The sequence below is a fragment of the Seriola dumerili genome, unplaced genomic scaffold, assembly GCF_002260705.1.
Source record: "Seriola dumerili isolate Sdu_G_001 unplaced genomic scaffold, Sdu_1.0 BDQW01000017.1, whole genome shotgun sequence".
Taxonomy (NCBI): Eukaryota; Metazoa; Chordata; class Actinopteri; order Carangiformes; family Carangidae; genus Seriola; species Seriola dumerili.
This window is the reverse complement of record NW_019174272.1, coordinates 13326723-13350693: the sequence shown is the minus strand read 5'-3', so window position 1 is coordinate 13350693 and position 23971 is coordinate 13326723. Positions and strand designations below refer to the sequence as shown.

At 41.7% G+C, this 23971-nt stretch overlaps 2 protein-coding genes across 2 annotated transcripts; both read left to right on the top strand.

Annotated features, from left to right (window-relative positions):
* Positions 1–61: 61 nt before the first annotated feature.
* On the top strand, positions 62–9581 carry marveld2 (MARVEL domain containing 2). The gene is made up of 7 exons (XM_022756566.1): positions 62–68; positions 2539–3790; positions 5818–5853; positions 5948–6126; positions 6789–6960; positions 7060–7110; positions 9218–9581. Exons 2-7 carry the CDS (start codon positions 2561–2563, stop codon positions 9326–9328), a joined length of 1779 nt encoding a protein of 592 aa, XP_022612287.1. The 5' UTR covers positions 62–68; positions 2539–2560; the 3' UTR covers positions 9329–9581.
* A 3876-nt stretch (positions 9582–13457) lies between these two features.
* ocln (occludin) lies at positions 13458–23756 on the top strand. The gene is made up of 9 exons (XM_022754923.1): positions 13458–13529; positions 15956–16034; positions 16942–17650; positions 18373–18537; positions 21051–21166; positions 22191–22295; positions 22405–22576; positions 22752–22793; positions 22881–23756. The coding sequence occupies exons 1-9, from the start codon at positions 13466–13468 to the stop codon at positions 22977–22979; spliced, it is 1551 nt and encodes a 516-aa protein (XP_022610644.1). The 5' UTR covers positions 13458–13465; the 3' UTR covers positions 22980–23756.
* The last annotated feature ends 215 nt before the right edge of the window (positions 23757–23971 follow it).

The window sequence follows — 23971 nt, the reverse complement described above, 5'->3', positions numbered from 1 at the left end:
GAACAAAAGGAGGGAGACAGACAGTGTTTCTCTTCCACTGAGAAAAACAGACGGAGGATTATTAGCAGGTAAGACAGCCTCCATATATTCAATTATTGTGTCACTTTTAATGATGAACATGAAGCATTTGTTGTGTGTGATTCTCAACATAAATTGCAGTGCTTTTTAAAAAAAAAAAAAAAAATTATTCATTTATTTTTCATTTTATCCAATTCTTCTGGTTTCGTGTGGAAGTGGCTCCATGCAGAGATGTCTGTTCTCTACAGTTCAGGTGCTAAAGTTTTAACACATGCTAACATCTCGTCAGGCTTTTTACAACTTCAGAAAGCATTTGGACAAATTATTTCACGTGAAGGCAATATATACCGGTCAGCAGACCGTTAAATGTAGTGAAGTTACAACTTTAAACACAATCTATATTAACTCATAAATAACATACAAATAACTGTATTGTTCTTGTCCATATGGAAAACATCATTCAAACATCATCATTCAATCATTCATAGTATCGGCTGGAAAAAGTATGTGAACCCCTCAGCTAATGGAATCAAAACTAAACTATTAAGTTTATAAAAAAGCACCTTCACACTGACACTTCTCAAAACTACTGGGAAAATGTTTAATGCAATGATGAGACTAAGTTTTGATCGTTTGGGAAGAACATGCAGCACTATGTATGGTGTAAAAAAAAGCACTGCATACTAACATGAAAACATCATCTCAACATGATGTACGGTAGGGGGAGCATCGCGATCTGGGGCCGCTTTAGGCCTGAACAGCTCGCCATCATCAAAGTACATCTACTACAAAATGAATTCAAACAAAGAAAGTTCACCTTCTGGAGTGGCCCAGTCAGAGCCTGGACCTTAATCAGGCAGAGACGCTGTGGGCTGAGCTGAAGGGAGCTCACACCATGGCTGAGGAAGGAAGAATGGTCCAAAACGGTGCAGGTCTGATCAGCAGAGTTATGAAATCCAAGTGTTCACTTACTTTTTCCACAAGCACTGTGAATGAATGTCTAACAAAGACATGAAGGATTATGATCGTTTGTGTGATATCAGCTAAGGAACACTTGGTTTGTCTACATTTCTGACTTAGATAAAGAACAGATCACGATTATGACCAGTCAGTGCAGAAAACCAGGTCATTGCAATGGTTCACATACAGTACTTCTTCCTGCTACTGTATACTAACCTGTATATAAACCAGTATATATTGGCTGGTTGGAAAAAACAAAACCACTGGAAGTTTTAACGAGCATTTCTCAAATTCAGTCAAAAAAGTATCAGTTAAAATAACCCTACTGTTTGAAATAGCTGTATCATTGAAACACAACTGAACTAAAGGTAAACTAAGATAATGAATAAAAAATACTGGAGGATGACAATAATTAGCAAGGCCATGGTAATCATTGGATGAAGGCAGCACTAAATCATCCCAGCAGAGCTTGGTTCATTACACTGCACTGTCACTGTGAAGCTGCCTGAAAAGGAAACAAAAAATAAGCCAAACTGTCAAGAGAAGAAATGTTGCTGCTGGTCGACAATATCTGTTCATCAGAGAAAAAGCATCATAAGGAGGATTTTGTAGCGCAAGTAAAGACAACGAAGAGACACCAAAGCCAGCTTTATTCTTGCTGTCTGCACCTTTTTAAAGGTGTTAAATGTTAGTTTTTCTGTTGCTACATAGCTAACGTTAGCATTAACAGCTGTTTACTTATCAGTCTAGAAGAAATGTTGTGAGTTCATCATCAAACTTCATTCCTTTCCTCACCGACAGCTGTCTACAAACAAACACCGATGTTAAAAGAATGGCTGGGGTTATTTGAGGCGGGGTTGTGTGGGGCACTTCTCCATCGTCAGTGTATTACCTGCAGTAGATCTGACTCAGTGGCTTCCCAGTTTGGAGAAGCAGCAGGAGTAAGAGCAACGTACTGCTGTCGATGGGGTCAGCTGGAAAAACTGGCCAGATTTCTGCAATGAAAACCTGGGCCATTTCCAGTTGGATGGCTTCATGTATTATGACCATGATAACTGTTGTACTGGGGCCGACTGTTAAAACTGGGGCAAAGACCGACTTAACTGATAAGAATGAACTTTTTCTCTTTTCTTCACGTCTTCCTTCTCTTTACCTTTCCACTTAATTCTTCACTTCTTCCTTCATTGTTTTTACTCCCTTAATTTTTCCTTCTCCTGCCCAGCCTTTAATAATATTTAGTACGTCATTGGATAAAATACTTTAGTTAACAGATTTAGTATTTTATTGTTTAGAATAACAAATCGGCAGCTCTGTAATCATTTTTTTTTTTTACCTCTCTTCCTCCTTCATTCTTCCTCTCCACTCTCCCTACAGGGATGAAAGCAAATGTAAATCTTCTGGCGGTCCACATTAGCCCTCACACCTGATAAACAGGTAGTATGATTACGATGGGAGAAGGCCCATAACCCCACCGTCTGATCACCGTCTGATCACCCCACTTTAACTGTAGACCATCTGTTGACAGGAGACTGTTTGAATTCTCTGTGTTTCTCTTTGAAGCGGACACAAAGTCCAGGTCCTGATGTCTTCAGAAGGAGTTGCTTCTGTCACCAGGTTCGACCGGGTGCGGGAGATCCCATACTATGACCAGGTCCCTGTTGGCTCCGGAGGGTGGGACCAGGATCTCCCCCCGCCACCAGCACCTATGCATGGAAAAATGCAGGCTGTCAGCTTAGACCCCCTTCCCCCTCCCCCTCTACCTGAACAGCCAGCTGTTGGGCTTGAATCTTTCAACCCCCCCAGCGATGATGAGGACAACTATGACAATGAGGATCTTAAGCCAGTCCACCGCTTCGTCCCCGACTCTGTCAAGAAGTTCTTCCGTGGCAGTAGCAGTAAGCGTGGCAGCAAGGGCTGGTCCATCCCGCCACCTCTACCTGCCCCTCACTCACCTGCCCCCTCGTCCAGGAAGAGTGCCATCTGTCACACCACTGTAGGGGTCCCCTGCTCACCCCCCCACTCTGCCCCTCCATCTCCGTCCCTTCCCGGCTCCTATTTGGACCCGTACGGCGGCTCTGGGGGCAGCTACACCACTCAGAAGGAGCAGGACGGACTGCTCCTGGGCGCCGAAGCCCTCAACTCTGCCTCTGTAGTGCCCAGCAACCTGTCTGCCCTGACCTATCAGGAGCGGGTGGAGGAGTATCACCAGCGCTACGCCTACATGAAGTCCTGGGCTGGCCTGCTGAGGATCCTGGGGTGTGTGCAGCTGCTGCTTGGAGCAGCTGTGTTCGCCTGCGTCTGTGCTTATGTTCATAAAGACAACGAGTGGTTCAATATGTATGGATACTCCAAGCCAGAACTGTTTGGGGGGCTCGGTGGAGGTGTTGGTGGATATGGATATGGGGGCAGTTACACAGGCCCCAAGACTCCTTTTGTCCTGGTGGTGGCTGGTCTTGCCTGGATAGTGACTGTTATAATGGTTGTTCTGGGGATGACCATATACTACAGAGCCATCCTTCTAGACTCTTCCTGGTGGCCGCTCACAGAGTGCTCCATCAACCTGGTCCTGGCAGTGCTTTATATAGCAGCAGGGGTGGTGTACGTGAGGGACACCACTCGAGGTGGACTCTGCAACATACCGGTCTTCAATAATGGACTAAACGGAGCGTTCTGTCGCACCGAGGCTGGACAGACAGCAGCCATCATCTTCCTCTTCTTCAACATGGTGCTGTACTTCATCAGCGCAGGAGTGTGTCTGAAGCTGTGGAGGCATGAAGCTGCAAGGATGAGGAAGGAGGGGCTGATACAAGAGGTCTGACACACACACACACACACACACACACACACCCACACACACACACACACCCACACACACACACACACCCACACACACACACACACCCACACACACACACACACGCTCTCCTTTTGTGACTAGGTCAAAACCAACCTTTAATCCAGTATTATCACAGCTGGTGCAGCAGAGAGGAAGAGTCGAGCAAAGCAGCATCGTCTGTGGAAACTGTGGAATCAAACTTTGGTTGAATGAAAGTCAAAATTTTGATTCTTGTGATTAAACAGCTTACTGCTGACTGCATACAGTTAACGCTGAAGACTTTCTCGCTGTTTAAGTTAAGTGATCTCAAACCAGACCAGATGGGGCCAGAAGTTATTGTTGCATCTGGGCTGTACTTTTTAGATATGAGTTTTAAGAAAAATAGGAGCATGAGATTCATTTTTAATTTTTAATTTCTTTATTTCACTTTTAACATGACAATACCACTCCGCTCCTCCCACCCCTCCCTCTCTTTGATCAGCTACACAATGCTCCATAAGTACATATTTGCAGGTGGTAAGATATGTGTTCAACATGTACTTGACATTTTAAAAGACACAAATAGAGAGCTCGCTCGCCCGACTCAGCCACAGTCATGTTTTTCAGCAGCTAACACTAGCGTCAAGTCTCGTGGCGAGAGGAGTAGTAGACCAGATTGATGAACAGTCTGATTGTTGGAAGGGGGCAGCTTGCATTGCTGTCAGGCTGTTGAATGAGTCTGCGTCACAAAAACCATTGACAATATTTTGAAATATTTTATTTCAAATTATTAGAAATAAAATACTAGAAAAAGTTACATAGTGTAGCTTTAACATGTAGCGTTCTGAATCTGACAATACAACCTGACAACATGAACAATTACAGCATCACACCAACATGTCTCTTTGTAAACCTGAAGGAATGATTGACAGTTTAATGTGACTGCCTGGTCTCAGCTGCAGACCCAGTGTAAACTGCCCCTCCCTGGGAATACAATCTCACTGGTGTTAATCTACTGAACACACAGAGCAGTGTCAGGGACAGTTCACTGAACTGTATTTAACTAAACAAAAGAAAGATTTAAAGCAGCCTCACTGAGAGAAAACCACAGACATTCATCCTCCTGACACCTTTTCAAATTCTCTACACTCTAACACAAGGTAGTTTTGATAATATGCTACAGTAAATTTCATTATGAGGAATCTCAGTGTGCTTTACACTGAGGTGCATACAGCCTCAGATGACACTGTGTGTAACAGAAGAATGTGATGAATTACTACAGAACCAGCTGAAGACAGAGAAGAACCCGTACACAAAAGAATATTAAAATAATATGTGTCTACTTGTCTCAAAGACTGCTGCAGGGTTGAATCATGCATGTTAATTTTTCATGTTTTTGACCATTTTCTGAAACATACCAAAGATTTTAGATATTGATTTTTTACTACCTTCTAGTCAGCGACTGGTTTACGTCAGTAAGTATTAAAAATTGCCTTGCACACAGTTGCTTTACAGACAAAGTCTAATGACCGGTGGTGAGTAGGGCTGCACAATATTTTTCAGTATTGTCATGGCGATGTGAAGATGCCACATACTCATATCGCAAGATGTGGCAAATGAACTCAAACATGTCATGTCTCAGTTTTTTTGCTGCCTGATACAAAAGGAAAACTCTCACGGTTGTCACTGTCACATGGCCGAGAGTCTGACACAACATCAGCACAGTTTTGTTGCTAGTGAGTGACATACAGGCCAACCACCAACCACCAATCACAGTCATTCTTGATAAGCTTATCAAACAATCAAAGAAGGCCACGCCCCCACTAGTCATGGACCACAACCCAAAAATGAGTGAGGAACAGGAGAAACATATAACATAACATAACATAACATATATTTTTTTTGCAATAGCGTGCAGCCCTACTAGTAACTGGTCTATAACAATCATCACTGGATTGTTTGTGAGCACTGTGAACATGTAAGGACTCACTCTCCATCTCCTCTTCCCATCTCAATAAACCCAGATGAAAACTAGTGGATCATCAGTCCCTCTTTCTATAGTAAGTATCAGGCATCACTTCTTCATCTCCTTGTAGTCACTGAATTGCAGAGAGTGTAGAGGAAGTGACCACATGACTTTTTCATCTGCTGTAGCTGGGTTCAGCCTCCAGGGCCTCAGAGCAGACTCCTCTCCCCACCGTCCAGCCGGACATCATGGATAACCCCAACAACTCTGCACCTGCTCCTCTGATGGTGCTGGCGCCAGAGATCCGCCAAGGCCACATACCAGCCGGACACATCCCCAAACCTGTTGTTATAGCAGATTATGTGGCGTGAGTATTATGTTCATGTTAAATTTCACGTTCCTGTTTGACATTCATATGAATTCTGGTAGGAAGGTTCTGAAAAACATCCTTGATTGAAGTTACTGATTTTGTTGTAACGCTCCATTGTGTTCCCCGACTTCAAAATCAAAAGGATTTAAGTCTTCAGACCTTTAATTCAGTACTTTGTGGAAGCAGCAATCACAGCTCCGAGTCTTCTTATTGAAAACTCTACAAGCTGCTCCAGCTGCCACAGTCTCATTCTTCCTGACAGATCCTCTCAGGCTCTGTCAGATTGGACAGGAAGCGTCTGTGAACTGTCACCTTCAGGTCTCTCCACGGTCATGTCAGGTCAGGTCATGTTCACTATGGGGCAGGTTTTTGTTCAAGCACCTCTCTGTATCTGTATCTGTATCTGTATCTAACCAGTTCCCCTGTTCCTGGCACTTCTTTTGGAAGCTGGCTGTCGGAGGGTACCCCCCCCTGCTCACCCCCCGGTTTGGCCCAGACAGAATTGTGAACCTGTCCATGAATCCATTTTAAGCAAACTCAGGGAAAACACAAATATTCACAGCAGTAGTTGTTACATGGACGGCTCAATATGAGACACATTCTGTTGCGGTGTAACGGAGCTGCCAGCCCATGTGTTGTCTTCTGTGCCGTTTCCACAGGAAATACCCCAGCATCCACTCAGAGGAGGAGAGGGACCAGTACAAGGCTGTGTTCAACGACCAGTACGCTGAGTACAAGGAGCTGCACTCTGAGGTTCAGGCTATGGCCAGCAAGTTTGAAGAGATGGACGAGATGATGCAGAACCTTTCCTCCCGGCCCTCCAGCCAAATGGTAAGAATCTCACTCAGCTCCACACAAACAAACAGTGATATACTTTAATACAGAGTGCATAACTATGTCCAGTAACATGCTGGGGTTTTTTTTTTACAGGAGAAGGAGCGGATCAGTGGCATTTTAATGGAATATCAGAGGAAGAAAGCTGTAAGTATTTATGATGAGCTTCTGTTTCTGTGCCAGAGAGTTCATACTCTGATTAAAGGATAATCTTGATTTATTTCAACCTAGCATATTTCCCACAAATGTGCCTATTGTGGCTATTTGCACTTTTCTAGACATTACCAAGAGGGGCTGTGTGTGTGAACTCAAATGTCTGCATCAGTTGACATTAACATGAAACTGATTTTCCCCTGCCACATCCTCGGTACAAAGTCCATGTGGTGTCTGACTGAGCATGAATGGAGCAGGTAATTGGTTGATGTCGATGACATTTCTATCCTGCATCGTGCACCATCTGCCCAGATACCACCACTGGATGTGAACACATCTCACACAGCCTGTTTAGTCCAAAGTCAAAAAAGACACGTTCAAAAATAAAAGAATATATTTAGTTGGTTGATTATCCCAGGGTAAAAATATCCAAAACTTAAAAAGAATGAGACATCTGAGAGTAGCTCTGAATGGTGATCAGATCAGCTGGATGTTTGCATAATGGCTTCAAAACAAGTGTTTGAAATGATTCATGTAAAAATGATAATCATGTTTATGTGGGAAGCTGTAGGAGGCTCAGGCTACGAGTCCTCGTGTCCCTGAATCTCTACAGTGATGTGGTGAGCGTGAAGTTAGTATGACAGGTTGAAATAAACTGGAATTATCCTTTAAGGTCCCTTCTATAAACCCTTGATAGCCCTCGCTGCCCCTGTGCAACAAAAAGACACCCAAACAGACTTTATTTTGACTTGGACCACCTCCCTTTGCATCCAAGATCTCAATTCAAAAGCAATATGGCCAAATCAATTATTATTGTCAGAACTGTCAGTTATTATAGAGTCAGGTGCTAAAGTCATACTGTATGTGGTATGAGGAGTGTTAGTGTCAGTAGAAAACAATTAAAAATTAAAAAAATGAATCAGTCTGGAAGATGTTTGACATCTGATGTAAATCTGAGTACAGAGACAGACATTCTTGTCTTGTATTCTTGAAGATGATACCTTTGTTAGTGTAAAGTTTTGGGACACACCTGGCAGGATTCATCAGAAGGCTTGCTCGATGGCAGGGAGCTGGCAGGTCACAAGAAGCTAGTAGCCACTGAGTCATCCTAACAAAAGCCTTTAGAGTAAAAGAGGTTCATCGGGTAATTCATCAACCAAAAGCAGGTCACAGTACCTGAGTGTTTGAGTCAAGACAGGAATCCTCCATGTTGTCACCTGTGAGTCACACCTGGAGAATGTGACCGCATTATCATCAGTCCACAGAAACTATCAGGAGACAATTTGTTGTTTGTTCCTCTTGCTTAATAAGAAGGGAAGTAGAATGTAACACAGGTGAGCAACTGTGATCAACTACAGGTTTAATAAACTGTGGTGGTACAAATAAATACCCACATTTTTTAACCTCACTATCTTCATTTAATACTCACTATAGTGAACAACTTAGTGGTAGAAGTAAATACATGAAGCTCATGAATATGATGCTAGATATTGTTTAAGGAGCTTTCCACAAATTTGACACATTTAGATACTTGTCATGAATGTAGGACTGACTGACTTACTTCTACTACTAAGATACGGCACCAGTCGGCAATCTTTAAATCTTTATCCAGGATGGTCTAATGGCTAAAGACCTGCTACCCTGTCTATCCTGATGGTTAATGTTAATGCTTACTGGACTATAAGTTGGACTTTATATGGCATAGACAGACTACTGACTATGTAGCAACATTTCACACACGGCTGTTGAACTGGGCTCAGATCAGCTCGCTGACAGTTGATTACATATTGTGACTGTGACTGAGCTAATCAATGCGCTCTACAATGAAACAATGGAAACAGTGTAAAAGTGTCAAAATATTTTTGGTTTATTTTCCCGGACGGATTAGACTGTGGCAGGCAAAGGAACGGGTACAGGAGGGGTAGAGCAAGGAGATTGTACTGAACTTTCTGTTACTGTATTCTCCATACAGTAACCCACCAGTGAAATTCTCTGACCATCATGAAGACTGTCCTCTGACGTAGAGGAATTTCATCAGTCGGAGAGAAATTTATGTATTTATTTTATACTTATTTACTTCTTTATTTCTTTTTCTTGTCAGGACCCGACATATTTGGAAAAAAGGGAGAGGTGTGAGTACCTGAAGAACAAGCTCTCTCATATCAAACAGAAGATTCAGGAGTACAACATGAACCAGACCAACAGCAACTAAACACTTCCATGAACACACCTGGATTCCATATGCAGTCTACAAAGGAAAACATGCTCCTTTGCACAGACTGTGAGACTGTGTGAGACTGATGTGAGAAGTGAACTGTGAAAGTATCTCCCTACCAGGCAAAGGTCTGACTGTCCTCTGATTGTAGATGTACCATTATGACATTAAGACAGGTGCACACACATCACTGCTGTTAAATAATAATGATCATTGTAACATTGAGCACAACAACACCAGAGAGGTGTGGAAGGGGATGAGGACAATCACTGGCTATAAAGAGAAGAACAGCCAGGCAACATCTGGTGATGTGGACAAGACCAATGAGTTCAACCTGTTCTACAACAGGTGTGACACAGCCTCACCTGTTCTCTCTCCCACTGCTTCAGCTGCAGCTTCTCCTGCAGCATCTCCTCCACAACCTGACACTGCAGCTGCACCTCCCTCCACACTGAGGTCAAGTCTCCTGTCCTTTACAGCGGAGGAGGTGAGACCACAGTACGTCTGGTTGGATAACTGTCTCAGGGACAGTGATGAGCAGCACTGGGGCTCCACAGGGGACTGTTCTGGCTCCGTTCCTGTTCACCCTGTATACGACAGACTTTAAATACAACTCTGAGTCCTGCCACATCCACAAATACTCGGTGACAAGAACTGCCTCCTTCTGAACACCTCAAGACCAAGGAGATGGTCATTTTTCCTCAGGAGGCTCAGGTCCTTTGACGTCTGCAGTGAAATGCTGCACATGTTTTATCAGTCAGTGGTGGCCGGTGAACTTTTTTATGCCGCAGTCTGCTGGGGCAGCAGCATGTCAGACATGAACACGAGACACACTGGTCAAAAAGGCTGGGTCTGTGCTTGGCAGGAGTCTGGACTCACTCAGGACTGAGATGCATGCAATGTAAGATGGAGGCCATCTACAGCTGCAGCCAACATCTCATCTCACTGGGCTGCAGAACAGAGAGGTTCAGGAGATCCTTTGTTCCTACTGCCATCAGGCTATACAACACCTCAGCCAGAGGAAGTGGACTAATTGAACTGTTATTGTTTATTTTATTATTAACACCAATAAACTAATGGACACATGAATTTGCCCTAGGGGATGTGTCTCCACTCTGGAATGTGTTTAGCCTAGCTTAGCAACACAGATTGGAAGCAGAGAGAAACTGCGAGACCAGCTCCATCAAAAGAGGCCACAGCCCCTCTGTGGATGTTGCTATGGGCACTTATGTACACCTCATCAGACACATATGAAATAAACCAGAACTAATCATACTAGACACTGCCTGAAAAGATCAATGAAATGATCTTGATGTAGATCAGGCTGACTCAATGTTAATAAAGGCTGTTGTATATGATAATAGACACTGCAGCAGACACCTTTCCTTTTGTTCAGTAGGAAGATACAATATACCTCTATCTACTGTACAGTATGTTTCATACAGTGGTGCTACACTCCACATTGCTTTAATGTATTATATACACACACACACACACACACACACACACACACACACACACACACACACACACACACACATGTAGTAGTAGTAGTAGTAGAATATGAACTGTCTCTCTGTCACTGAATGATAAAGTGGAATATAACAAATTGGTGTTTTGTAATTAGTTTGTCACTCCATTTGTAAGCTTTTATTTGTACATTGATATGTTTGATTGATATGTGTACACCGTTCTTTTGTATTGTATTAGCTATGTCCCAATGCTTCATGTCAATGAAGTACCTTTTTATGTGTTTTGCCTTTTTCGTTTTATTTTAGCCATGGAGATTATGTACTGTTTTTTGTGATCTCTGTTACATCTACCTTACACAGCTGCCCAAGCTCAGTTATGTCATGTCAGTGGCAATGAGTGAGGGTTTCCAGTGAAGTTAAGACTACTATAAAACTGCAAAACCAGACAGAGGTTACATGTTCATAATTGATAGTGTGATTTATTTCTTGTTAATGCTGGTATATTTAGCCTTGTTTATCCTAGATACATGTAGAAATATGAGTTTGCCAGAGCAAATGGGTAATTTTTTTTCTTGATCTACAGTAACAGTGGCAAGAAAAAGTAAGAGAACACAGATTCAGATCTTCATCAAAGTTACAATAAAGAACAAACATCATCTATTTAACTTATAAGACACAAATCATTGTATTGATTTTGTCCATGTTGAACACATCAAACATTCATAGCGTAGGCTGGAAATTTGAACCCTTCGGCTAATGACAAGAGCTGGCACACCTGGATTTCAGTCAATGAAAGCAGGTTGGAGGTGTGAGTTAGAGCTACCCTGATTTATATAAAACACAACCTCTTGAGATCGCTGTTCAAGGTGTCAAAATGTCACAATGAACTTTATTGTCATTCAGACCATACAACAGAGGTGCACAGCAGAACAACATTGTGTTTTCTCCTGGCTCAATGTGCAGTCATATATAAAGAAAATCATAAATATAAAATATAAATATACAAACACAAACATATTGACAGAGTGGACATAATAGTAGACTAGGGCACAACAAGTAGTGCAATATGTCAATTTTGGTAATAAAGTGCTGATGTTGATAAAAATATAGTAAAAGTATAGTTGTGACTGAATATATCAACTGTACTTTTTTTTTATCTACGTTTACTATATATATATTTTTTCTTTAATTATTTTTTTTGGGCCTCTTATGCCTTTATTGACAGTGCAGTAGAGAGACAGGAGATGGGGAGGCAGAGAGAGGGGGAATGACATGCAGTAAAGGGCTGTCCGATGCGGGACTCGAACCGGGGCCGACTGCAGCGAGGACCTTAGCCTCTGCTGCTCAACCAACTGAGCTACTCGACACCCCGTTTAATATATTTTTAACTGCTGCTATCTTATACAGTCATACAATGTCCACCACATCAGCATAGGACGCGTCACACGAAGCATCTGCTGATGTGAACTGTGTATTGCAAAAAAGAGAACTCAGAAGACTCAAGATCTTCAGTTGTCAAAGATGTTGAAGTTAGAAGCATTAATGGTAAAGAGTTTTATGATATGTAGAACTGTGGGACTATTCGACATAAGTCAAGCTGCTAAAAACTGACTGGGAAGTAGGATGACTCATTGGAGGATGCACCACAGCTGATGTCATCGTAAACAGTCAATGTGGAGGTCCCTGTCTAAACAGCCATAGGTTGTCAGTAGATAAAACTATGAGGCTGTTTGTGAAGTGGAGACTGTTGAATTTCAGTGAAATAACTGAATGAGTCTATGGTATATCCAAGTCTAAGATATATTCATGACTTTCCTGAGAAACAATATGATGGAAGGAAAGAGATGTCAGTGCAAGATGAACAGTTCATGTCAGACTCAGCTGAAGTCATAGATCAGCGCTATCAGTTTGCGCTCCCATTCAAACAGCTGAATCTCAAGATGAATCATCATCATTGACTTGCAGAGCAAAGAACTGAATCCTTGAAATGGAAGTTCAAAAGGAACAAGGAGTTTCCAAAGAATCCACTAGCTTCTTGGAGGGTGTGATAAAAAAAGCTGAGCTTGTACCACAGACACGGAGTAGACATGGAAAATGTTGTGTGGACTGATGAAACTGAAGTTGTATTGTTTGGGAAGGACATACAGCACTATGTATGGAGTGAAGAGGAGCATGCACCAACAAGCACCTATGATCAAATCCAAGGGTTCACTCGAGGTTTCAGTTTCAAATGACCTGGGTGAACTGGAGAACGTGAACAGTCAATAAACAACTGTCATCCTCTGGCTCTGCTTGTGTAAAGCCTGGTGGACTGGATTTGTCTTTCATAGAAACTCTCATACTCAAAATTTGCCCTTTTACTTTCACTTCAGCATTTGTATTTTGTAAAATAATTTAGTTTTGAAATTAATTTTAAATAAATAAATGGGATTTCTTACGATCTGTCCAATTCGTTTTATATAGGCTACATCGAAAACAAAGGAGCTGATAGTGGAAGAAGGTAGAATAAGCTCACATAAGGTCTGTTTTAGTCGTTTTGATGAATAGCAGGACAGGTTAGACCCGTATGACCAGGGGAGGGGCAACATGAAGAGCACACACCTGTAGGCGAGTCTTTTTCTGCTGCTGAGTGCGCGGTCTGGATGATGCGGCGGCGCGCCTAATGTGTTTTGTTGATGAGCAGAGTCGCTGCCGGTCTCATCAGGATCAGACGGTTCATCACAGAGGTGGGTCCATTAAACCAATAACCAGGGTCTGAGGGCGGGATGTGACATGAGATGATTAACTCTGTGCTGAGGATTTACACACTTTAAAGTTTTAAAGTGTTTTAACAGTAGTCTAGAATTGGTGACAAAATATAGTTTCATGTCGCCATTTTTGTTTGTGGACGGTTTGGCTCCATTTTGTGTTCTTAGATTTGAGCGGTTTTTCTTTACTTTCTCATCTTTACTCCAATCACATCCTGAAATAATATTTTTATATCATGTTTTTATTTATTTTTTGCCTTGAAAATTTGAATCATTTAAGTTTGATTGGCGTTGGCATTTTCCTGGTGTGAAATTTCCTCCATAAGTTGAACGGTTTGGAATGTAAATAGAAACTATCATATGAACTAGTTGAGTGACTTAGCCCTGAGGAGTCAGTGTAACTCCACCCTCTCACCGCTGCTTTGTTTCACCACAAACAAAGCTCCAGTCCAGGCAGGAGCTCCTGTCTTCTGCTGCTCACTATCTGGACATGAGCTCACTGAGGTAGCTCACCATTTGAGCTGTCCATCATGCTCCATATGCAATTTGCATTCAATACTTTACTAGTTTACTTACCACACATAAATATAATACTAACCTTAATTACCTGGGGTCTATTCCAGAAAGCAGGTTTAACAAACTCTGACTGGAACCCTGAACTCTGAGTTGATGAACCCTGCGACGGGAAACTCTGAGTTTTCAGCTCCAGAACAGCTGATCTGAGTCAGTTCAATCAACTCTGAGTATGTTCACCTGAGTTAACCGTGTGCATGAGGAATATAAAAAGCCATCAATCAATGGATCTCTGATTCAACGATTCACCATGGCAACAGGTAGAGCAGAGCCTCCATTTTAAGCCAGTGGAGCCAGAAAGATTCATGTGTGACATTAAAGCACATTTACCTTTTAAAAACAGCAGCAGCAGTGAAAGAGTCTGAGCTGGAGGAAAGAGTCAATTAGTTCAAACTGTTACAGATTATTCAGCGTCGTCCACTAGACCACGTTCTTTATCAGACTTTTATTTGTGTAACAGCTGGAACCTGCTGTTTGTTAGATTAAATGTTCACATGTAACCTGATGTGGAGCCAGTTCTGCTGCAGCAGAGGACGAAGATATAGATGAAACAGATCAGACACAAGTTTATAGATATAGATGAAACAGATCAGACACAAGTTTATAGATATAGATGAAACAAATCAGACACAAGTTTATAGCTATAGATGAAACAGATCAGACACAAGTTTATAGATATAGATGAAACAGATCAGACACAAGTTTATAGATTTATGATTGTAACCTTAGATTCTGACCCAGGAACAGCTTCATGATTTTGGTGATTTTCAGTTGAAAAAGAGTCGTGGTTAAAGCTGAGTGTAAATTTTCTGATTTAAAAATAAATCTTGCTCAACAGCATCAATGACTGTATTTGAACATGTAGTAAATTTATATACATTGACTGAAATGCTGTTAAAACAGTTTCAGACTATGTGCAGCCTGTATTCAAAACCTGACATTTAAACTACATTTAGTCGAGTTTTTAAAATGTATTTTAAAAAAAAGTATTTTCAGCTGCATTACTGTCATCCTCACTCAGAAGTATCATCATCTACAGCGTAATATGACAGCTGTGATAGGACTGTTCATCAGTGCGACCAATCAGAACATGAGAAATAATTCTTCATAGACCAGAGTCATGTGTGTCTAAAGCTTTTTTTTACAGTGATGAATGTTTCGGTGCAGAGGAACTGATGCCAGTCTGACAGGTGTCTTAATGTCCACAGAGTCTCAGAGTTAGAAAGATTTGATGTGAGGATGAAGCCTCCATGTGTAACATATGAGATCTCTGTCTCTGTCCTCACACTGACTGATTGACCAGAAAAGAGCTCATGTTCGTAAACACAGGTCTTGGGTAGCCTAACAAACTAAGGACCAATCGGGATTTTAATCTTCTCCCACATGAACTTCTTTACATGAATGTCTCTGATCTGCACTTTGACGTAGACGGTATGAAGAGGAAATGATGCTTCTGGTCAGAAGGGTTTGTTGAAGAAAACCTGCCAGCGATCAGGTTAGCTTCACAGAGTAAGTTACCATGGTAACTGACTCAGAGTTAAAGGGATTTCATTTTCTGGAATGGAAAACTCAGAGTTTCCCTCATCTCAGTGCTAAGAAACTCAGAGTTTTCATTAAACCCGCTCTCTGGAATAGACCCCTGCTCAGATATCAGTCTTGCTTGTTTATTGTTTCGTAAGGTATTCCTTAAGTAAGATGTTTCTGTTTTTTACTAATTATTAGAAGATTGTTCATCTGACAGTGATATTGATTGTTAACATAATTAACATTGTACAGAAGCCTCTTTTTTATGTGTCTGCAAAATCAGTAAAATCATTATTTTTTTTTTCTAGCAGGGACAGTACCAGCTGGATTCAGTATGCCGGGCAGAAAACCCAACCCCCCGCCACACCACTCCAGTGGTAGCAAACAGTGAGTTGACCTACATCTGTCCCTCATGTCTCAGCCTCACACACGTATACACATTCAGTCCTAACATACCTGCAGATATACTTTTGATTGATGTTACATTGTTTCATTTCAGTGCACACACTGAAGCAACTGGTTTGAGCTTTGTCACAACTTTGTTCGGTCTCAGTGTCTGTAATTTGGCGGAGAGGTTGGGCTGGACTCTCTGCCCAGCCTTCCTCATTATGAGTTTTGACATAGTTCAGCAAAGTGGCCCTGATGTCATCTGAAATATGTGTCTATTTCAAGGTCTTCTTTGTTCTTGCCCTCATCCTCCACCTCCTCTCTGTCTTCCTCTTCCTCTCGCTCTCACTGCTTCCATGTTTTCAAAGTTCTCACAGAAGCTCACCTAAGCTCTACATGCAGCACTAAGGCTCAGACTGAGTGGTGTTCAATTTCCGCTTAAGTTTTTAGGTGTGTATGTGTGTGTCGCAAAATTCAGGCATGTTTTGCAGTTTGAAAAAGAAGTATTACCCTGTGATGGTAAGATTTAAGTCTTGAACAAAGTGTCTAATGTAAGAAAGAGTGTGTAGTGTTTTTGCAAGTGTTTGTTGTAGAACTGAAAACAAAGTGTAAAGTAGAAAATGCGTTTGGACTTTTGGTTTTAAGGCTTGATTACAAAAGTTAATGTTGTGATGCATTGGTCTAAGCGTTCACTTTTAGTGCGTAAACAATCACAAAAACTGTAATAAAATATCAATTAAAAGTAGATTACTCCAAAAACGAAAGGTTTCATTATTAGTAAGACATGCACTACACGTGACTTATGTACTCTGGCATAACTGGCGCAGCATCAGCGAGGAGGTCACAGGTCACTCTGTCATGTGACATCACACACTGACCACAGTCCCTCTGTCGTCTTCTGTTGCAGCCACAGCAGCAGACACAGGCACAGTGAGTTCATGTCCAACCCGGCCTATTCCTACTACCCAGCAGACAAGATGCTGCACTTCTACAGCTGGACTTCAGAGCCGGGTGTGATGAAGATATTGTGTATCATCATCATTGTCATGTGCGTGGCTGTGTTCGCCTGTGTGGCCTCCACGCTGGCATGGGACTACGATATGAGCCTCATGGGTCTGGGAGGTGGAGCTGGCTTGGTGCCGGGTTACGGCGGCTCGTACGGTGGCTCCTATGGCGGTGGCAGTTACGGCGGCGGCAGTTACGGCGGCAGTTATGGCTCCGGCTTGTATGGAGGCGGCATTGGCGGTGGCGGATCCTATGGCTACGGGCAAGTGCAGATGGACCCAAGAGCTGGCAAAGGCTTCATCATTGCCATTTCAGCCATCACCTTCATCGCAGTGCTCATCATATTTGTGTTGGTTGTGTCGAAACAAAATACTGCCCGCTCACCAAAGTTCTACTTGGCAACCATCATCATCTGTGCCATCTTAGCATTCCTCATGATCATTGCCACCATTGTGTACCTGGTGGCGGTGAACCCGACAGCTCAGTCCACAGGGTCCGTCTACTACAGCCAGATCCGCCAGCTGTGTGCCCAGTACCAGACGCAGGACCAGGCCCAGGGCATCTTCCTCAACCAATACCTGTACCATTACTGTGTGGTGGAACCCCAAGAGGTGTGCCATGCTTGGGTTTGGGAGGCAGTGTTTGGGTTCTGTGGGTCAGGGCGTAGTGCATTAGGAATCCCATAACGACTCAAGTGATTTTTGTCCACAAATAACCACAGCATACGTTATTCAGTTGTAGCCATATAGTCAGCAGTAACTTCCCCCCCCCGACAGCCAAGGATGACTGTGAAAATGAAACTATTATTTTAAAAGAGCTGAAAAACAGTTTAAAAGAATAGAGCGGTGCCAAGAGAGCAAACACTGCAAAATGTTCATCTTGTTTATCGTAGCCTCATTTTCTGTGTTTTTATGAATTAAAAAAAAAAAAAAATGGCTCACACAAGCAAAACGTCTTCCTGTAGGAGAAAACTGTTTCTCTCCTTTTCACCACTAACTCAACTATTGATACTGGTGCTGCTACAATCAAGCATCTTTCAGTTTTTTCTCGAAAATGCCTAAAACAACGACAACATCGTTGTTCAGACGGATGTTTTTTGGAGTGCAACTATTCATCTATCACTAAGTATTTTACACTTTCATGTAAGGTGCAGCCAACCTTTAGATTTCATTGTGCAGATTCACAGAAAAATTTTATTATACTAACTGACCAGATCTGGGTAACTGTGAATGTCTTAGACGACCATGTCAGTACAAATCACCTTCAGGTATTCAAATCCATGTTAGTGAATTTAATTTCACCCCACTGATATCAAGCCCTGTGGTTCTTGCAGGCCATTGCTATTGTCCTGGGGTTCTTGGTGTTTCTTGCCCTCATCATCCTGCTGGTGTTCGCAGTCAAGACCCGCTCGAAGATCAGGAGGTGGGGCCAGGACCGCGTTCTCTGGGAGGAAGTGAAAGTCATCAGTGATGGTCTACACACCAGTGTCGGGGAGTGGGTGAGTCTGTGTGTGTGCACAGGACCAGTCAAAAAATTTAGATAGACTTTCCCATCCAAGTGAATATATATGTGTGTATGTGTGTGTGTGTGTGTATATATACAGTATATATATATATATACAGTACAGTATATATATATATATATATATATATATATACACATATATATGGGCTTTTTGGTGTCTGTCCCTCTTGTGGGTCTTGTGTGCGCGTAAGTAAAATGAGGTAATTGGAACAACCTTTCTAAAACCTTCCATGGAGCCTTAAATACACGTAGGGTTACCTGGAGGCAATGAGTTAACTGGGTGAACAGTCTAACCTACTCTGTTCAGTTGCATTCTTTAAGAAAGTGTGTGTGTGTGTGTGTGTGTGTGTGTGTGTGTGTGGGTGTGTGTGTGTCAGGTGAGCCATGGGGAATAGTAGGATGGTTTCATTTCTAGTTTCTGGGTGTGGTCTGGTCAGCCACTTGTAGCTGTAGCATGATGTGCTGTGATGTCATGATGATGTCTTTTCAAAATAAAAATGTATCCAAATATGTATCAGAACATACAACATCTATAAACACAACACTTTGAAATGCTAATGAGCGGAGGCACGAAAGATCGTTAGACTTAGACTTCATTAATCATTAAAGTCTAAGTGTTCTTTCCAGTGATGACATCATCATGGTTTGCATTGACAGTGTTATACTGAAAACATCCATACAGCACAGTTTTCATTCTTTCCCAGCACTGCGTTCAGACCTGATGTCTCTGCAGTTGTACTGGTTGAGAGACATAGTTTCAGGCTTCCTGTTGATGGTATCGGTGGTATTTAGCAATGCAGGCAGAAGTAGAGGAACCGGTTGGTCCTTGTGAATAGCTCACACTACCAGTGTTTATCATATGGTAAGAACAGGTTGTGATAGTCTAAACAAGGGCAAATGTGAGAGGAGCTGTAGGAGAACCTGACCAAAACCTGAGGCAAGAGAAAAAAACATGCTGAAAAAGCCTCCTGGACCATTAAAGTGCGTCTGGATAGATTTTTTTTTTTTCTAATTTGCATAATTTGAAAAACAGTGAAATTATTAGAACTTTTTCAGAATTTTAAGTTTAGCAACATCAAAAGCCAAAGCATTTTGAGCCTGACCTCTAGGGGGCACCATAAATACCAAAAATACAGTACGTACCTCAAAATCTGGTGAACAGATTTTCACCAAAATTGGTACACATGTTCTGGAGGCAAGTGTTAATGAAATTCTAAAGTGCCATATTGATTGATTGATGAAAGTTGGTGAGGCCTCTTCATCAGTATGTGCCATCTTAAGCCTTTGCTCAATTTGCAGAGAGCTGGAGCGAGCCAGACACACGCAAATTGGTCTCATAACTCCAAATGGTGTGTAAATGAATATAAATATAGAATATAAAAACAGAAACATTTTGAGCCTGGCTCACAGAGGGCCTCAAACCCAGGGGACAGAATTTCACCAGTTGGGTCAAGTATTAACCAAAATCTGAAGTGCCATATCGATTGATTGATTGATTGATTGATTGATTGATTCCAATCCGATGAAGGGAGGACAAAGGCGGAACATGGAGTGTGCAGTTATTGAAATGCTGCAGACTTTGTGATGATGAAGTGTCTGTGAAACAGAATTAAACAAGCTGAAGTGACATTGCTTGGCTAGCTGATGACATGGTGATCATTTCCAACAGCTGTTCATCAAATGTCAGACACAGACTTAGTGGAGTACTTTAGTGATTTAGTGTTGCACTTTGATTAAAGCTCCATATTTTTCTGCTCTGTTTTAGTGTTGATCCATAAGAAGATATATTTGTGATTTTAAGAATCAAATACCATCTCAATGTAGTTTTACATCTCCTCTCTCACTCACTCTCTCCAGCATGAACAGGGTGTTTTGTAGCCGTCTAATGAGCCTCTCTTCTAACCCTAACCTGGGGGCATGGCTGAGGGTGATGACTGTATAGTTGTGACATCACAAAGTTGGAGAAGGCCTGAGGACTTGTTTAAAAGGCTCAGCTGCAGGCTATGTACTTACATTCTATGTGTTAACACTGTATGTACAGTTTCGAATTGGACAATCAACATTAAATCCAATTAAGTTTAACATCTTAAAGTGCCAAGTGTTGTTCAGATCCCTGAAACTTTTTTTTTTTTAAATTCTAATCAAGAGATCACAAAAGTTCTAACTTAACAAATATATTAGAATTTCAAAAATGAGGCAGCTGAAGCCAATATATCACATCCTGATTTTCAGTCTTTATTATGACTCAAGCTCCAAAAACACTGGATATAGAGTTTATGTCCAGCTAATCTTGCAAGGCAGCGAGAGAGTCCGTCTCACCAGGCTCCAAGCCGTTCATAGTGGTTTGGACCAGTCAGGTCTGTGTGGGGGAGGAGCTACTGCCTCATGTGTTCAGACAGAAAGAAGTGACTGTTCATGAACAACTGATCTATACTGTGTATCTACTAAACTCTGATGATAAATGTCGGATCTTGTCTGCTGCTTCAGGTGACCAATGTGTCTGGTAACCCAGAGGTACTGGTGAGCGACTATAATGACAAAGTGGGGGGGTCCAAAGACTATCTGGACAGACTGGACCACAGCAAGCCTCTTTACCTGCCAGGGTAAGATATGCATCATATAGTACACCTCATAAGTGCCTAACATTGATTGTAGTCTTCAGTTTGAGTTTTCAGTTTACAGTTCTTTCCCAAACACGAACTTGTGCAGCACTTGTGAACGCACATATTAACTTGTAAACAACTTGGTGATATTGTTTGTAATTATTGAGTTCCCATTTCTATTTGAGGAGACTACAAAATCATTAATATCTCAAACACTGTTAAAGCTGTCGACATGGAATTTGACAGACAGGTGGCCCATGATGCAATGCTTCACATAGTCAAAAACTGGTGTGATGGCGCCACTGTGTGGCAAGATATCGATGTTTAATGTGACTAATACTAATACTTTTATACCTACATTTTCTCTTAGATGTTCAGGTCCCGTGCTTTCACCACGATAACATCATTTTTTTATGCATCAGTCAAAAGCAGTGACGGCAGCAGACTGCAGCAATCACTAGTTATTTAAGGACTCTGGCTCAAGCTGTGGTTTTTTAAGTAAAGGTTTAACCACAGTAGTCTTAAAGCTACTGGGGACAGTTCCAGTAGCTAATGATAAATTAATAATGTTCAACACTGAAGGTTCCAACACTGGCCAGAGGTCTTTGGAGATCCCAGCTGGTAGAGAGTCCAGTAGACAGGGGGTGGGTTTGGAAGCCAACACCAGCTTAGACAATTCTTCAAGACACAGAGTCTTAAAGTTTTTTAAAGGAGAAAGTATCTGGGACTCAACATACTGCTCTGCTGGTTCTGTAGAAGCTGGAGAAGAAGAGCGGCTTTATATATAATCTTGTCTATATAAAATAGTAACCTCCTTGAGTGTGGCCATGTTTATTGTTTAGATCATGCAGATCTGGTAGTTTTATACATCTGAGTGCTCTAGTGGCCCTCTAGAGGTTTTCACAACACAGCAGGTCGTCTATGCGAACGCACGGTTGAAAAGCGAGTAAATCTCCTGGTTAAGAGGTACTCCACAAAACTGCTACAAATGTATGTAATGATACATGAGTAATTCTCTTCACAGAGACTCGGACATCAGCAGCTCTGTGGGAGGCTTGAAGCCCTGGCTGAAGGACTACGACACTGGTGCAGAGTCTGGAGACGACCTGGAGGAAGAGGACTTCAGCGTGTGAGTTTGAAGGGAACGGAGAGCCAGATAATAATGATCATGAGAAAGATACAACGAATGACTGTCTCTGACTGGGATGTGTTTGTGTTTCTACACCATGAATCTGCAGTTTGTTTCCTTCCATTGTGAATGAGCAAGAACGTCTGGACTACAAGCGGGAGTTTGACCGGGATCACCAGGAGTACAAGAGCCTGCAGGCTGAGCTGGACAGAATAAACCAAGACCTGGCTGGTCTGGACAGAGAGCTAGCCCGACACCCTGCAGGCAGTCCACAGTTCCTGGTGAGTGTGGTTTAGATAAAGATGGGAAAGGGGTCAGGTAATGAAAACATAGAAAGGCAAATGATCCATATGTCATATATATATATATATGTTTACAAAATGTTTGTAAATCTGGGATGGTGATTTCTTCTGAGTGGTAACTTCAGATCGTTAACCACTATCTCTCTAATCTCAGGATGCAATGAATGAATACACCAGGCTGAAGAATCTCAAGAAGGTAAGAAACACAGTGTTCTTTACAGTAAAACACAGTCCTGTAAAAATAGACAAAGATGTGAATGAAATCATTTTCTGTCCTGTGCAGTCCCCAGACTACAAAATCAAGAAGAAAAGGTGTAAATATCTCAGGTCCAAACTGTCGCACATCAAGAGGATGATCAGTGAATACGACCGTCGACCTTGAAACTTTAGCTCCGACCCTTCATACAGGCAAAGTGACACATGCTGTCATGCTATATTTGTATCAAGCTATTAATGAAGATTTTTTTTTCCCAGAGACGAGCAGGGTTAAGAAATATGTTTTGAACAATTCTTCAACCTCTGTAAGTTTCTATAAGATCAATTTTAAAGAACAAAGAGGGTGTATAAAATGAATTTTTAGTTAGAAATTGAGAAATGTGATATCAAATGTTTTTGTTTCAGTACAGGTGAAGCAGTTATTGTGCTTCTTTTATAGCTTTTTTTTTTTTTTTTTAAATCATGTTTGACAGTTTCATGTAAAATGAAGGCACAACTAAGACATGAATTTGTTTGGCATGATGAAGTTAATGACCATCCCTTGTAAATAATGTCCATTTTTAGTCTTTAGAAACAATTGAAGATGTTCTGTAATAAGCTTTTCTGTACTTTTTTATGCTGTTTTTCTGTAAATGATGAAACCTTGCCGTTGAGATAGTAAGTTATTATTTTTTCACGGTAGATATAAGGAGAAGCCAAAGTGTAACTAACTGATTAATGATGGCCCCTCCCCCTTTAGGTGTGCCATCAACATTTGTCCTTTACTGTAATGAATTTTTCATTTCCATCTTATTCAAAAACCAGTAAACATTCCTCTCTGCCTCCATCAGTTCCTCTTGCTTTGTCAGTATATTTTTGTTTTTGATGGAAATCTTGCATGTTGGCCAGTTTCTCTGAACTGACGTGTGCAGCATGTATGTGTTTGTGTGCATTCACAAAATTATATCCGTAGAAAGTATATAAAATAAAATATTAGTTATTAATGAGCTCATTGTATTACTGTGTCTAAAAACATTTAATGTGGGCTCCACGGATAGGTGTAAATAAGACCTGTCATGGTAATTGCACTGTTGTTAATTGCTGTTATGGATGTAAAACATAAAATGTAATCAAGTCATCAATGAACTGAGGTCACGGGTAGGAAATGGATGTGTGAGG

Excerpts from the sequence above, each read along its gene's own strand:
- marveld2 (XM_022756566.1), top strand. The coding sequence starts at position 2,561 with ATGTCTTCAGAAGGAGTTGCTTCTGTCACCAGGTTCGACCGGGTGCGG. Across the intron at positions 6,127-6,788 it reads GTTATAGCAGATTATGTGGC|GAAATACCCCAGCATCCACT; the intron begins GTGAGTATTATG and ends CCGTTTCCACAG. Across the intron at positions 6,961-7,059 it reads CCCGGCCCTCCAGCCAAATG|GAGAAGGAGCGGATCAGTGG; the intron begins GTAAGAATCTCA and ends TTTTTTTTACAG.
- ocln (XM_022754923.1), top strand. The coding sequence starts at position 13,466 with ATGTGTTTTGTTGATGAGCAGAGTCGCTGCCGGTCTCATCAGGATCAG. Across the intron at positions 22,296-22,404 it reads GAGGAAGAGGACTTCAGCGT|TTTGTTTCCTTCCATTGTGA; the intron begins GTGAGTTTGAAG and ends ATGAATCTGCAG. Across the intron at positions 22,577-22,751 it reads CAGGCAGTCCACAGTTCCTG|GATGCAATGAATGAATACAC; the intron begins GTGAGTGTGGTT and ends CTCTAATCTCAG.